At 41.7% G+C, this 15,577-nt stretch overlaps 1 protein-coding gene across 2 annotated transcripts in view; it reads right to left on the bottom strand.

Annotated features, from left to right (window-relative positions):
* Window positions 1-15,577, bottom strand: part of LOC106566945 (phosphatidylinositol 3,4,5-trisphosphate-dependent Rac exchanger 1 protein) — a 148,805-nt gene that overhangs the window by 95,827 nt on the left and 37,401 nt on the right. The window contains exons 1-4 of one of the 2 annotated variants that reach the window (XM_014135623.2): window positions 14,082-14,186; window positions 13,757-13,959; window positions 12,156-12,257; window positions 1,321-1,482 (exon numbers count right to left, since the gene is read on the bottom strand). In XM_014135623.2, the coding sequence (XP_013991098.2) occupies window positions 1,321-1,482; window positions 12,156-12,251 (258 nt within the window). In that variant the 5' untranslated portion in view covers window positions 12,252-12,257; window positions 13,757-13,959; window positions 14,082-14,186. Of the gene's footprint in view, window positions 1-1,320; window positions 1,483-12,155; window positions 12,258-13,756; window positions 13,960-14,081; window positions 14,187-15,577 lie in introns of those variants that run through there. The other variant, XM_014135621.2, reaches the window with a different exon arrangement.

The following is a 15,577-nucleotide window of genomic DNA, read 5'->3' as shown; positions in this document are numbered from 1 at the left end:
CAGCCTAGCAGACAGATAAGGTTTCGCCCGATCAATCCAATTCCATGTTTAACTGCAGAAAGCCAGGTGGTGGATGGAGGGAAGGAGGGATAGTGGGGGCTGTCTGTCTATCAGGGCAACGGTAATGCGCCTGGGCCTTGATTCCGCACTACTACATTCCAATTATGAGTGGAGAGTTCATTAAACTGGAACGTGGGGGAGTGGAGAAAGTAGGACTAATGGGCTAAAGATGGAATGCTTAAAGGGAGCAAGGAAGGGCAGAGCCTTTCATGAGAATGGACTGTGACCCGGAAGAAAGTAGATGGCAACTCTATGTCCCATTACTCATTCATCCTAATACTGCTAGGGGTCAATGCAAAGTGATATGAGAGAACCAATCCCAAACACAGATGTCCAGCTGCCCCCACGTCAGTAGGTAGAATTGAACTAGAGACATTGGAGAAAAAAAACGACAGTCACATTCCTATAGCAACACAACACATTGATCTGTGGAAGGGACCGCAATGACATCGTGACATTGGGCAGGGTGCCTGTTGGCCTTCCCTTGGCTCTTGAGCGAGTGGATTGTCCTCTCGGGGGCTAAGGGGAGTCAGGAGACAAGGGCTCTGTTGTGGAGGGTGAGGGATGTGTGAAAAACGCACTGGGCACCCCATTCCACTCCCAAGCCCTATCCATGCACTGTGCACGCTGGTGATTTGGGAGGCTGGAGGAGCGTTTTACCGTCACAGAAAATGAAATGGTGCTCAGTGGACTCTCGAAAACTGGCCAAAGCTTTTTCGCCACAGCCGTAACAGAGTGGGGATGGGGTCAATGAGGTGGACAGTGTGTGTGTGTGTGTGTGTGTGTGTGTGTGTGTGTGTGTAGTATACGTGTGTGAGAGATCAAGCTAGAAAGAGAGTGGGAAAATCCAATGACAAATCTCCAAACTCAGAGCATCCCTTTTCCATCCCTTTCAGGTCACATGTCCCATTTCTATATAAAAGGAGAACCTTGCCCTTTTCTCTCTCCCTCTCTCAATCCATCTTCATCTGACTCTCATCCATCTTTATCTCAGACCTCTCAATCTTTCTCTTCACCTCCCACCCCTCTCGCTCTCATCCTTCTCATTTTATATTACACCTCCTTCCCCCTTTCTCTCTTTTCACCTTCCATGTCCCTCTCACCCTTCTATCGCCCCTCATCTTTATGGTACACTTCTCTCCCCCCTTTTCTCACCTTCGAGCACTGTTCTCTGCCCTCACTCCCATCCCCATCCGCTCTACCTCCCTCCATCAATGGTGATCTTTAGGGTGCATCCTAAAATAGGATAGTATCCCTCACCTCCCAGCCCTCGATGTGCGACTGCAGCTGTTCCAGGGCCTCCAATTTCTCCATCTGCCTCTTGGTCTCATTGATGTTGGAGCACACTGCCTTCATGGCCTGCAGGGCCTCCTCCACCGCAGGGTAGTCTGCGTGCTTCTTGGGCGTCCGCTTCAGCAGCTCCTAGTGGGGAGAGAGAGTGTAGGGAATAAAGACCATAAGGGGATGATGGCAAAGAGTCAAAATGTCTTCAGTAGTACTACAGTACATAAACAGTATTTGAAAATGTTTCAGATATCATCCAGCGCACCAAGGCTGTTAAGCACCATGCTCATTATTAGGAATAATTTTATCAATAAGGGTTGATGGTTAAAAACCAAAGGGTTGATGGTGGGTGTGGGGATGCAAAGGTAAGGTAAGATTATAGGATGAAGTAAGGACAGCGTTTTGGGGAAATGTTGGAGGATGGGGTGTGGAAGTTGAATGTAGAAGTTGGAAAAGAGAGAAGTTGGCCATGAGGTGGAAAATGGAGATCATAAATAGTCCTCAACTGGCAGCTTCATGAAATAGTACCGGCAAAACGCCAGTCTCAACATCAACAGTGAAAAGGCCACTCCGGGATGCTAGCCTTCTAGACAGAGTTCCTCTGTCCGGTGACTGTGTTCTTTTGCCCACCTTAATTTTTATTTTTATTGGCCAGTCTGAGATAAGGCTTTTTCTTTGCAACTCTGCCTAGAAGGCCAGAGTCGCCTCTTCACTGTTGACGTTGAGACTGGTGTTTGTGGGTACTATTTAATGGGGTGGCAGGTAGCCTAGTGGTTAGAGTGTTGGGCCAGTAACTGAAAGGTTGCTAGATCTAATCCCTGAGCTGACAAGCTAAAAATCTGTTCAGGGGAATAACTGTTCTTAGGCTGTCATTGTAAATAAGAATTTGTTCTTAACTTTGGGCTAGGGGGCAGAATTTTGAAATCTGGATGAAAAGCGTGCCCAAAGTAAACTGCCTGTTACACAGGCCCAGAAGCTAGGATATGCATATAATTGGTAGATTTGGATTGAAAACACTCGAAAGTTTCTAAAACTGTTAAAATAATGTCTGAGTATAACAGAACTGATATGGCAGGCGAAAACCCGAGGACAAACCATCCCCCCCCCAAAAAAATGTATTGTTTATTTATGTATTTTATCGTTAAATTGTATCATTTATTTATGTATTAGGGTACCTGAGGTTTGATTATAAACGTTGTTTGACTTGTTTGGAGAAGTTTATTGGTAACGTTTGGGATTCATTTTGAAGGAGGGAAACCGGTGGATTATTGAATGAAGCGCGCCAGCTAAACTGAGTTTTTGGGGATATAAAGGACTTTATCGAACAAAAGGACCATTTGTGATGTAGCTGGGACCTTTTGGCGTGCCAACAGAAGAAGATCTTCAAAGGTAAGGCATTTAATTTTATCGCCATTTCTGACTTTCATGGCGCAGGCTGCCAGGCTGAATTTTTTTTTTAATGCTTGTGTGCGGGGCGCTGTCCTCAGATAATCGCATGGTGTGCTTTCGCCGTAAAGCCTTTTTGAAATCTGACACAGTGGCTGGATTAACAAGAAGTTAAGCTTTATTTTGATGTATGACACTTGTATTTTCATGAATGTTAAATATTACTATTTCTGTAATTTGAATTTCGCGCTCTGCAATTTCACCGGATGTTGTCGAGGAGGGTCACTAGCGGAACACCTGCGCCAGAAAGGTTAACTGACTTGCCTAGTTAAATAAAGTTAAATAAAATAACTGAAAATGAAGCTGCCAGTTGAGGACTTGTGAGGCGTCTGTTTCTCAAACTAGACACTACAATGTACTTGTCCTCTTGCTCAGTTGTGCACCAGGGCCTCCCACTCTTTCTATTCTGGTTAGAGCCAGTTTGCGCTGTTCTGTGAAGGGAGTAGTACACAGCGTTGTATGAGATCTTCAATTTCTCGCATGGAATAGCCTTCATTTCTCAGAACAATAATAGACTGACGAGTTTCAGAAGAAAGGCCTTTGTTTCTGGCCATTTTGAGCCTGTAATCAAACCCACAAATGCTGATGCTCCATATACTCAACGAGACTAAAGAAGAGCAGTTTTACTGCTTCTTTAACTTCTATGGGCTAGGTGGCACGTCACCGTCCCACTCTATTCAACAGCCAGTGGAAGAGCGTGGCGCGAAATACAAAACCTCAAAAATGCAATAATTTCACATTTTTCAAACATACGACTATTTTAAAGACAAGATTCTCGTTAATCTAACCACATTGTTCAATTTCAAAAAGGCTTTACAGCGAAAGCAAAACATTAGATTATGTTAGGAATGTACATAGCCACAATTAATCACACAGCCATTTTCAAAGCAAGCATATGTCACATAAACCCAAAACACAGCTAAATGAAGCACTAACCTTTGATGATCTTCATCAGATGACACTCCTAGGACATTATGTTATACAATACATGCATGTTTTGTTCAATCAAGTTCATATTTATATCCAAAAACAGCTTTTTACATCGGCATGTGATGTTCAGAACATGCATTCCCACCCAAAACTTCCGGTGAATTTACTAAATTACTCACCATAAACGTTGACAAAATACATAACAATTATAGATACAGAACTCCTTTATGCAATCGCTATGTCAGATTTTAAAATAGCTTTTCGGCGAAAGCACATTTTGTAATATTCTGACTACATAGCTCAGCCATCACAGCTAGCTATTTTGACACCCGCCAACTTTGGGGCTCACTAAACTCAGAATTACTATTAGAAAAATGGTATTACCTTTGCTGATCTTCATCAGAATGCACTCCCAGGACTGCTACTTCCACAATAAATTTTGTTTTTGTTCAAAATAATCCATAGTTATGTCCAAATACCTCCGTTTTGTTCGTGTGTTCAGGTCACTATCCAAAGGGTAACGCGCGAGTGCATTTCGAGACCAAAAAAATCAAAATGTTCCTTTACCGTACTTAGAAGCATGTCAAACGCTGTTTAAAATCAATTTTGAAGGTATTTTTCTCGTAAAATAGCGATAATATTCGAACCGGACAATAGTGTTTTAATTCAAAGAGGAAAAGAAAAAACAGCATGGTCGCGGTACCGCACATACCCAGTCTCTTAGTCACCAGGCAGACCACTGACAAACTGAGCTACCATACTCTGCCCAGAGACAGGAGACGCCTCAATCCGCTTTCTGAAGGCTTTAGAGAGCCAATGGAAGCCTTAGAAAGTGCAACGTAACCCCAGAGATACTGTAGTTTCGAAAGGGACTAGAAAGAAGAACTACAAATTGTCAGACAGGCCACTTCCTGCTTGGAATTTTCTCAGGTTTTTGCCTGCCATATGAGTTCTGTTATACTCACAGACACCATTCAAACAGTTTTAGAAACGTCAGAGTGTTTTATATCCACATCTACTAATAATATGCATATTCTCATTTCTGGGAAAGAGTAGTAACCAGTTTAAATCGGGTACGTTTTTTATCCGGCAGTGAAAATTCTGCCCCCTAGCCCAGACAGGTTAATCAACACGACAGTTTTCCGCTGTGCTAACATAATTGCAAAAAAGGTTTTCTAATGATCAATTAGCCTTTTAAAATTATAAATGTGGATTAGCTAACACAACGTGCCATTGGAACACAGGACTGATGGTTGCTGATAATGGGCCTCTACGCCTATGTAGATATTCCGTTTTTTTTTTTAAATCTTCAGTTTCCAGCTACAACATTAACAATGTCTACACTGTATTTCTGATCAATTTAATGTTATTTTAATGGACAACAAAAATGTGCTTTTCTTTCAAAAACAAGGACATTTCTAAGTGACCCCAAACTTTTGAACGGTAGTGTATATATAAATGGAGGCAGGCAAATACCTTTCACTGAGCTGTGTAAAGACAGATTGACAGGGGTGAGACAATTAATTGTAATTTATCCTAATGTTATTTTGTTGTTTACAGGTGTACTATCCTTCTAACCCTATGCAGCCAGGACCCGTGTACTTTTTAACTCCTCGCAAGTGTGGCTTGTTGTCTGCTGTGAAGGAATACCACAACAAGTCAACTACTTGATTGATGAAGGCATGTCATCCAGCAAAGGCAGCAGCGCAGTCATCAACTACATACACCATTTCTTCACCAACTACGGAGTTGGGGAAACACGTGTGGACCCGAATTGGTATAACTGCAGTGACCAAAAGAAGAACAAGTTTGCGCAAAGCTGACATCCTTCCTCCCAAAGATGGTCTGCCTGTACAAGCACCACTTGGACTGGACACAGCTAGACAATCTTACCTTTTTGAGAAGATCAGGGAGTTTTGCAACAAAAAGGCTATAGATATCACATGTTCTGCACCAAAGTCAAGGGCAGGGCAGGACAGAAACAGGCCATCCGAATATAGATTCCCTTGTTCATGCGTGGTTCGGACGGACCACTCATCAGCACTACAATTTTTTTTATCCTGCTGCTCAGCCACTTTATCCCTGATTGTATGCATACAACTACCTTGTCTGTCACTGATATCGTTATTGATATTGTTCGTGTACATACTGTATATTATTTGATTTATATTGACACTTTCTGATATTGCTACTCTGCAAGTAACCATTTGGCTGGTTACTGATTATGTACTGTACATGTGCACCTCACTCAGGATTCAACTCGGGTTGCATGGCCTTAACTTATGTATGGAATACTATGTGATAAATGCGTGTGTAACAGTATATAGAGTAAGCTAATGTACTGGTGTGAAGGCATTTTGGCAGTGGTGTAAACTACTTCAGTTAAAATACTTTAAAGTACTACTTACGTACTTTTGGGGGGATAAATTACTTTACTATTTATATTTTTGGCAACTTTACTTCACTACATTTCGAAAGAAAATAATGTCCTTTTCACTCATTTTCCCTGACACCCAAAGGTACTTGTTACATTTTGACAGGAAAATGGTCCAATTCACACACTTATCAAGAGAACATCCCTGGTCATCCCTACTGGATCTGATCTGGAAGACTCATTAAACACAAATGCTTTGTTTGTAAATTATGTCTGAGTGTTGGAGTGTGCCCCTGGCTATCTGTCAATAAAAAATAAAAAAATTGGGCCGTCTGGTTTAATAAGGAATTTGAGATAAGTATCAAAAGAAAAAGTATAAGTATCAAAAGTAATTGTACTTAATTTAAGTATATTTACAACCAAATACTATTAGACTTTTACTCTAGTAGTATTTTACTGGGTGACTTTTACAACAGTCATTTTCTATTAAGGTATCTTTACATTTACTCAATTATGACAATTTAGAACTTTTTCCACCACTGGATGTGGCTGGGGTTTATAGCATTTCTTTCACAAGACCCATCAATTTAGACAAGTGTGTCTAGGTAAGCGTTGTCATGACGTGGCCCTTTCTGGGTGTAGATTGTGGCTTCCCCCTCTCTCACCCTCTCCTACACCCAGGTTCTGTTATCTCAGGCCATAGATTCCTTGCGGAGACTCTCTCCCCCTGGTCATGCAGAGAGAGAGACCACAGAGAGAACAAGGGATTTCACTTGGCCAAACTCCTAAATCCCCAAAATGGGAGTTTTAAACAATATGTCCACTTGTGAGAATGTGGGAAGGGTCCGTGGACACTGAAGGGACAGTTATGTTGAGTGTGTTTCAGTTGGTGACCTCGTGAAGGACAGGAAACACACATAACTATATCTCTGAATGTGTACATTTTTCACGTATGGTGTTTGCATCTAATTCTTGTATAAAATGAATGAGTAAAGATAAAACTATTTGTGAAGTGATATAATGTGATGTTAAACTTTACATTTTTAGAGAATTGTATTCCCTGTAAAGTTGAACTAGTCAGCGGGCTACGCCCCCGTGAGCGCAGACATGATCTGGCGTCATGGAACCGCCCTTTTCTATTGTTACGAATAAAACCCCTCCTGAGGAAATCCTCGTCAGACCACGCATACCTCGGTGTAAGCTGAGGTGGCACAGGTTTGAGTACCAAAACTAGAAAACTATACCACGTGGAGCATTGGCTACACGGCTGGAAACGGTTAAACTCAGACTATCGATCCCTACAGAATAAGAGCAAATCTTAGATACTAATTATTAGTCTGCAGCTAGAAATGATGTAAACCTGGGATGCGAATACAGACAAAACATCTACTCTAAGAACAATGGACGCATGATGTATCCATTACAACAGACACTGTTAGGAGCCGCTGATAGAGCAACCACCATGAGTAACCAGAGACTCTCTGATGAACTGACTCTCCCGCAGACGGACCAATGATTCTAACAGAGAAGACAACAACAACATATGAGCGTAAATATATTGATTGCAATTATTCCCGAATGAGCGAGCATTCATGTGCAAAGGATTAGCATTTCAATTAATATAATTATCCACTGTGTGTAGTGATCTATTTTCTCTTTCCCGCTCTTTCTCAGTCCACACCCCCTTCCCTTTGTCCAGCAAGCCGTCATATCGGCTTAGCCCACTAGGGAATCTTCCCTATCATCGTTAGTAACCAATATCTACTGTTTGTTTATGCATTTCTGTGATTATTTAGCTAGTTAGTAAATAAATTATTAAGCCAATTGGTGTATGGATGATTCGTAGTTTAGGCTGGGTTTGTGCAGATAACCAACGATTTACAATGTTTGGAACGAGACTGACGTGAGGTAAAGAATAATTAACTAACTTCTCTAGGGTAGGTGGCACCAAATCGTCCCACCTACGTAACAGCCAGTGTAATCCCGTGGCGCGTTATTCAAAAACCTCAAAAATGCAAAAACTTCAATTTTTCAAACATATGACTATTTTACACCATTTTAACCTGTTAGGGCTAGGGGGCAGTATTGACACGGCTGGATAAAAAACGTACCCGATTTAAGCTCTTACATCTAGACGTTCCGCTAGCGGAACACCTGCTCCAATATCCAATGATAGGCGTGGCGCGAATTACAAATTCCTCAAAAATACAAAAACTTCAATTTTTCAAACATATGACTATTTCACAGCATTTTAAAGATAAGACTCTCCTTTATCTAACCACACTGTCCGATTTCAAAAAGGCTTTACAACGAAAGCAAAACATTAGATTATGTCAGCAGAGTACCAAGCCAGAAATAATCAGACACCCATTTTTCAAGCTAGCATATAATGTCACAAAAACCCAGAAGACAGCTAAATGCAGCACTAACCTTTGATGATCTTCATCAGATGACAACCCTAGGACATTATGTTATACAATACATGCATGTTTTGTTCAATCAAGTTCATATTTATATCAAAAACCAGCTTTTTACATTAGCATGTGACGTTCAGAACTAGCATACCCCCGCAAACTTCCGGCGAATTCACTAAGAATTTACTAAATTACTCACGATAAACGTTCACAAAAAGCATAACAATTATTTTAAGAATTATAGATACAGAACTCCTCTATGCACTCGATATGTCCGATTTTAAAATAGCTTTTTGGTGAAAGCACATTTTGCAATATTCTAAGTACATAGCCCAGGCATCACGGGCTAGCTATTTAGACACCCGGCAAGTTTAGCACTCACCAATATCAGGTTTACTATTATAAAAGTTTGATTACCTTTTGTTGTCTTCGTCAGAATGCACTCCCAGGACTGCTACTTCAATAACAAATGTTGGTTTGGTCCAAAATAATCCATCGTTATATCCGAATAGCGGCGTTTTGTTCGTGCGTCCCAGACACTATCTGAAATGGTAAATCAGGGTCGTGCGCATGGCGCAATTCGTGACAAAAAAAATCTAAATATTCCATTACCGTACTTCGAAGCATGTCAACCGCTGTTTAAAATCCATTTTTATGCCATTTTTCTCGTAAAAAAGCGATAATAGTCCGACCGGGAATATCCTTTTAGCTAAACAGAGGAAAGTAAACAAAGCTTTTGGTCGACGCGGGCACGAGCCTGAGTCTCACAGTACTGTAACCAGCCACTACCCAAACGCGCTACTTTTTTTCAGCCAGAGCCTGCAAAGCCACGATTCAGCTTTTTACCGCCTTCTGAGACCCTATGGCAGCCGTAGGAAGTGTCACGGGACAGCTAAGATCCTCACTCTTCAATAAACAGAGACAAGAAGAACGACACCTTGTCAGACAGGCCACTTCCTGCCTGAAACCTTGTCAGGTATTTGCCTGCCAAATGAGTTCTGTTATACTCACAGACACCATTCAAACAGTTTTAGAAACTTTAGGGTTTTTCTATCCATATGTAATAAGTATATGCATATTCTAGTTACTGGGAAGGAGTGGTAACCAGATTAAATCGGGTATGTTTTTTATCCAGCCGTGAAAATACTGCCCCCTAGCCATAACAGGTTAATCTGGTTACTATATTTATTTCTCAACTTTCCTAATATTGAGCACATTGCTTCTCTTTACAACAAGAGTATACATAAATAAATAAAGCTATTCTGTTTCGAGACCGGTGCATGATATTGGTCCATTCAAAAGCAAAACAAATTTCACACATATATTATCTAGTATATGTGACTCACCACCTGGATTCGGTCTTATGAAGCAAAATTAGAAATTGTTTTTAAACATTAGTAAAAAGTTGAGAATCAGAGCTACAAAATGGTATATCATACACTGCATTTTTGAGGAACAATGGGAAAGTAATTCTGCTTTGAATGTTGATTGAACTTGTAAACTCACTTTTGAGAAAAGGGCCTTTGAATGTTTTGGTACCTACTGGAGAGCTCTCCTTTGTCTACACACATTCAGCATTGTTCACACCTTAACCTGTTAGAGCTAGGGGGCAGTATTGACACAGCCGGATAAAAAACATACCCGATTTAATCTGGTTACTACTCCTGCCCAGTAACTAGAATATGCATATAATTATTGGCTTTGGATAGAAAACACCCTAAAGTTTCTAAAACTGTTTGAATGGTGTCTGTGAGTATAACAGAACTCCTATGGCAGGCCAAAACCTGAGAAGATTTCATGCAGGAAGTGGCCTGTTTGAGAAGTAGTGTTTCATCTTGGCTCTTTTTATTGAAGACTCAGGATCTGTGCAATAACGTGACACTTCCTACGGCTTCCATAGGCTCTCAGAGCCCGGGAAAAAGCTGAACGATATCGAGGCAGGCTCTGGCTGAAACACTTTATCGCTTTTGGCAAGTGGCCACTCAGAGTACTATGGGCTTAGGCGCGTGCCCGCGTCGACCGAATGCTTTCTTTTCCTTTGTCTGTTTACCTAAACGCAGATTCCCGGTCGGAATATTATCGCTTTTTTATGAGAAAAATTGCATAAAAATTGATTTTAAACAGCGGTTGACATGCTTCGAAGTACGGTAATGGAATATTTAGAATTTCTTTGTCACGAATTGTGCCATGCTCGCCACCCTTATTTACCCTTTAGGATAGTGTCTTGAACGCACGAACAAAACGCCGCTGTTTGGATATAACGGTGGATTATTTTGGACCAAACCAACATTTGTTATTGAAGTAGAAGTCCTGGGAGTGCATTCTGACGAAGACAACCAAGGTAAGAACATTTTTCTTATAGTAAATCTGACTTTGATTGCTAAACTTGCTGGGTGTCTAAATAGCTAGCCCTGTGATGCCGGGCTATCTACTGAGAATATTGCAAAATGTGCTTTCACCGAAAAGCTATTTTAAAATCGGACATATCGAGTGCATAGAGGAGTTCTGTATCTATAATTCTTAAAATAATTGTTATGCTTTTTGTGAACGTTTATCATGAGTAATTTAGTAAATTCACCGGCAGTGTTCGGTGGGAATGCTAGTCACATGCTAGTCACATGCTAATGTAAAAAGCTGTTTTTTGATATAAATATGAACTTGATTGAACAGAACATGCATGTATTGTATAACATAATGTCCTAGGGTTGTCATCTGATGAAGATCATCAAAGGTTAGTGCTGCATTTAGCTGTGGTTTTGTTTTTTGTGACATTATATGCTAGCTTGAAAAATGGGTGTCTGATTATTTCTGGCTTGGTACTCTGCTGACATAATCTAATGTTTAGCTTTCGTTGTAAAGCCTTTTTGAAATCGGACAGTGTGGTTAGATTAATGAGAGTCTTGTCTTTAAAATGGTGTAAAATAGTCATATGTTTGAGAAATTGAAGTAATAGCATTTCTAAGGTATTTGAATATCGCGCCACGGGATTACACTGGCTGTTGAGTAGGTGGGACGCAAGCGTAACACTGGCCCAGAGAGGTTAAAATAATACCTTATTATTGATGTAGCTTATAGGCTTAATCACAAATGGCCAGATCGTGACATAGACAAAACTAAAAACTGTTCTCGATTGGTCATGACCACTGTATAGATCATTGGTCATGATGTGCAAATTTCACAGGACCGCGGCTAATTGCCCATGTGGTCATGTTGTCTAAGCTCGTAGGCACTGAAGCTTGTGGTGATTGGTGGCATGTTATAGAGCAGGGGTATTGAACTCTTACCCTAGGAGGTCCAGAGCCTGCTGGTTTTCTGTTTTACCTGATAATTAATTGCACTCACCTGGTGTCCCAGGTCTAAATCAGTCCCTGATTAACCAGGACAAATGTAAAAACTGCAGTGGAACTGGCTTTCTCGTAATTTAATATTTACTTTAGACAGTAAAAACTACAAAAATAAACCGGACTGAGGATGCGCAAACCGTTTGGGTTGTTTGATTTCAGATTCAAATCAAGTAATCAAAGAATGACCCATTTTTTTATATCTTGACATCTAATAGGAAATATTAGTTGGCCATAAAGTACACTGCCCCTCTGACTTGGAGGCAGGACTGAGTTGCATTCTCCTTGGGGTCAGCAGGACCTTACCTTCAGTAAGAGGGGGTACTTGCAGATTCTCTGAATGGGTGATAGCAGGTGCCCCTCCAGGGGAAAGTCTGTGCTCTTCTTCCCTCCCAACAGCATACAGTGCTGGAACACAGAAAGATTTGAACAAAAACAAATGTATTAATGTGGGACATCTATGGTCCTGTAAAATTACACATTTCCTTTGTGTGATTCTTTACTATTCTTCTCAAACAAACTTGGTTACTCCACTAAAATGATTATGTAAAATGGTTAAGGGCAAGAAGCAAAATCCAAAACACCATAGAAAGTCTTCTCAGCCACATTCATGACCTCCATGGGGGTCAGGTGGCATACTGGAACTAAAGTCATGCTTGAAAAAGAAATCAGTTGTGGTGGTGAAACCCTTCTGAGGAGAATTATTCAGATGTATGAGAGAGAGAGAAGGCGATAAAGCTGGTGGGTTTACTCTTCTCTGTGCTCTATGTTCTAGCAATCATGCATTTCAAAAGCTAAGTCCAAGGGTAAGCAAGGGCAGCGATCACCAGATCAAAGTAGATATGCCACACCATAATACTACAGTGGAGAAAACAGAAAGCACATCATTGGTCGGTATAGGGCACGCATTTCCTTTTAATCACAATCCACTGCATCCGCCTATGTCACACTTCTGCATCTGCGGTGAAAGGTGACAGCGCTAGAGCGATGTTTGTCAGACCATGAGACATCTTGGTCTTCTCACAAAATCATCTGTAGCATCCGAACAGTTTGGCCTACAAACTATTATGACCCGTCTATGAGACTCGCAAACACGATGGTGTTCTCCATTTTGCTCAACAACCTCCACAAGTGTCAGGGGACTCGTCTGAAGTCAGTATAGCCGATCTGCCAACTTCTGTCTGGGATACACACTAATATGACCCATCTGTGCAAAGGTGAGACTCTAGGATGCCAACAGGCCTCACAAGACGCGTCTGAAGAAACCCCGGTACCAGTTGAAGAAAGGAATGGGTCGTGACCCGATTCTGGAAACTAGGCGTATGTCGTAAGTCACGACTTCACAGGAGAGCCTGTTTGAATGTTAAAAAAAAATTCTAGCAAAATGCGTTTTTGGGTGGAAATGCCTTCTTGAACATGTGAACTTTCATGTGCCTTAATATCAAACTTGTATGCCATCTGTAAATACGAATAAAATTGTTAAATTACAAGCCTTGTTGGTAAAGCTACAGAAAAAGTATGCAACCTTCCCACTAGCCATGATTGGCTGAGATAATGAGTCTGCCATATAGAAGGCTTTGGTCTATTTGAACTCGTCAGTCTGTTTTGGTAATGCTGTCGAACGCGACTTTAAAAAAAATGTATTGTGTAGTGGAGCTGCGTAAGTGTTGCTCTCCACTTTCTGAAGGATCAAGTTTTGAAATCAGTGGAATTAGAGTATGATAGCTAAAGAGACGGGGAAAACACCTGTCTCCAGATTACATCTTCAAACTAAGTTCAACCGTGGTATGGCATTCCTGACAGGGAGACGCGTCCATCATTCATGATGATGTATACAGGTAAGATAGTCTAGTGTTAGCTAGCTAACATTAGCTAGTCAAACAAAAATGTGACTTAAGTATAAGTACCCCATGTAATTTTCCACTAGCAGCCTGGGAGAAAATGTACAGAACACAACTAGAGCAAGTTCAGGTCAGTCAATAACCAGACGGAGGAAGCACATCGGGGTCAACAAGGCTCAGATCTTCCATCCAGCTGTGCCAATGCACTGCAGCTGGCCAGCTTGCACTGAGCATGACATCACCATTGGAAGCACAGTCAAAGGCAGTTCCTGTGTTCATAAACGGAAGAAGAGTTGACATGATGAGAGAGAGATAGTGGTAATAGACAGAGAAAGAGACAAAAGGAGATGCGTGAAAAGGAGACAACTTGCGTGAGCGGTGGGATCCTCACCAGGAGGAAGGTCCTGATTTCGGGGATCTTGTTGAGCTCCATCAGCAGCCGCAGGGCCTTCTCGTGGTTACTGCAGTACTCCCCATACACAGAGAACCGCCCCTTCTGAAAGTTGGAGAAAGAAACAACAAGTCATTCCGTGCCCGATCTGATCTAGCTAGTGGATATACTGTACGGTCAAAAAGGTTTGGCCACTGAAGGCTTTCCTCGTGAACACTTAGTAATATGATAGCTGTGATAAACATAGGATAGATGCATTATTCATCTACCATTAGAAACAATGTAGAGGCTTAGGCAATCACTCTCTCAGAATTCAATTTAGGCTACAGCCCAAAACTCCAGATAGACCCTAGTGCTGTACACTAGCATTTAGGAAGTGAAACCAGATTCAGTGATGGGCCGCTGCACTCTACGGTTGGTTCCTGAAACGCTGCTGCTGTCACCTGAAACAGCGCAGGAAATTAAATCCTAGCCCAAGCATGCAAGGTTAGCATAACTTCACAGCCTTCAGAGAAATTACGCTCTCCATCTCAAAAGCTGGATGTGTGCATTTAAAAACATTTGTTTTTGTTCGCCATTAGAATATTGAGCATGAGGTAAGAATGCTGCACATCAGGCATCCAATGTTAAAAACGATGTAATTGTGAAAATTCTGATGGGACAAAGTATTGGAAAAGGTAACAATAATGACGAGGTGCTCCATTGGTCTCAGCATCACCTTCTGTTTCCCTGTCACTCTCTCTCTCTCTCTCTCAACCCCGCTCTCTTTTCTAAATTCCAACTCTCACAGCTTTTTGGATACATTGACTTGATATACTAACTCAAGAAGCTAGGCTGCTATAGTCTAATCTAGCCTTCCATCCTCCAAATCTCATGACTGTGTCAGGTCCACACGGCAATGCAGCGGGGGGGGAAAAAATTGCCCGGGGCTCTGCTGCCCAACACACACACACAAACACACACAGAGCGGCTAAGACAGTGGCTGGCAGGGCAACAAAGTCTGAGGCATTCTCTCAACCATACCAAGAGTCTTGAAGGAGTTCCCACATACAGTTGAAGTCGGAAGTTTACATACACTTAGGTTGGTCATTAAAACTCGCTTTTCAACCACTGCAAAAATGTCTTGTTAACACACTATACACTTCGGCAAGTCGGTTAGGACATCTACTTTGTGCACGACATGCACTTCCGGCGCCGACAGAGATGGCCGCCTCGCTTCGCGTTCCTAGGAAACTATGCAGTATTTCGTTTTTTATGTGTTATTTCTTACATTGTTACCCCAGGAAATCTTAGGTTTTATTACATACAGTCGGGAGGAACTATTGGATAAGAGCAACGTCAACTCACCAACATTACGACCAGGAATACGACTTTCACGAAGCGGATCCTCTGTTTAGTCCACCACCCAGGACAATGGATCGGATAAAGCCGGTGACCTAAAACAACGGCGCCGCAGAAGGGGCAGACGGAGCGGTCTTCTGGTCAGGCTCCGTAGA

Source organism: Salmo salar, chromosome ssa13, assembly GCF_905237065.1.
Source record: "Salmo salar chromosome ssa13, Ssal_v3.1, whole genome shotgun sequence".
Classification (NCBI taxonomy): Eukaryota; Metazoa; Chordata; class Actinopteri; order Salmoniformes; family Salmonidae; genus Salmo; species Salmo salar.
Note: the sequence above shows the minus strand (reverse complement) of the source record. Positions and strands in the feature narration are given on the sequence as shown.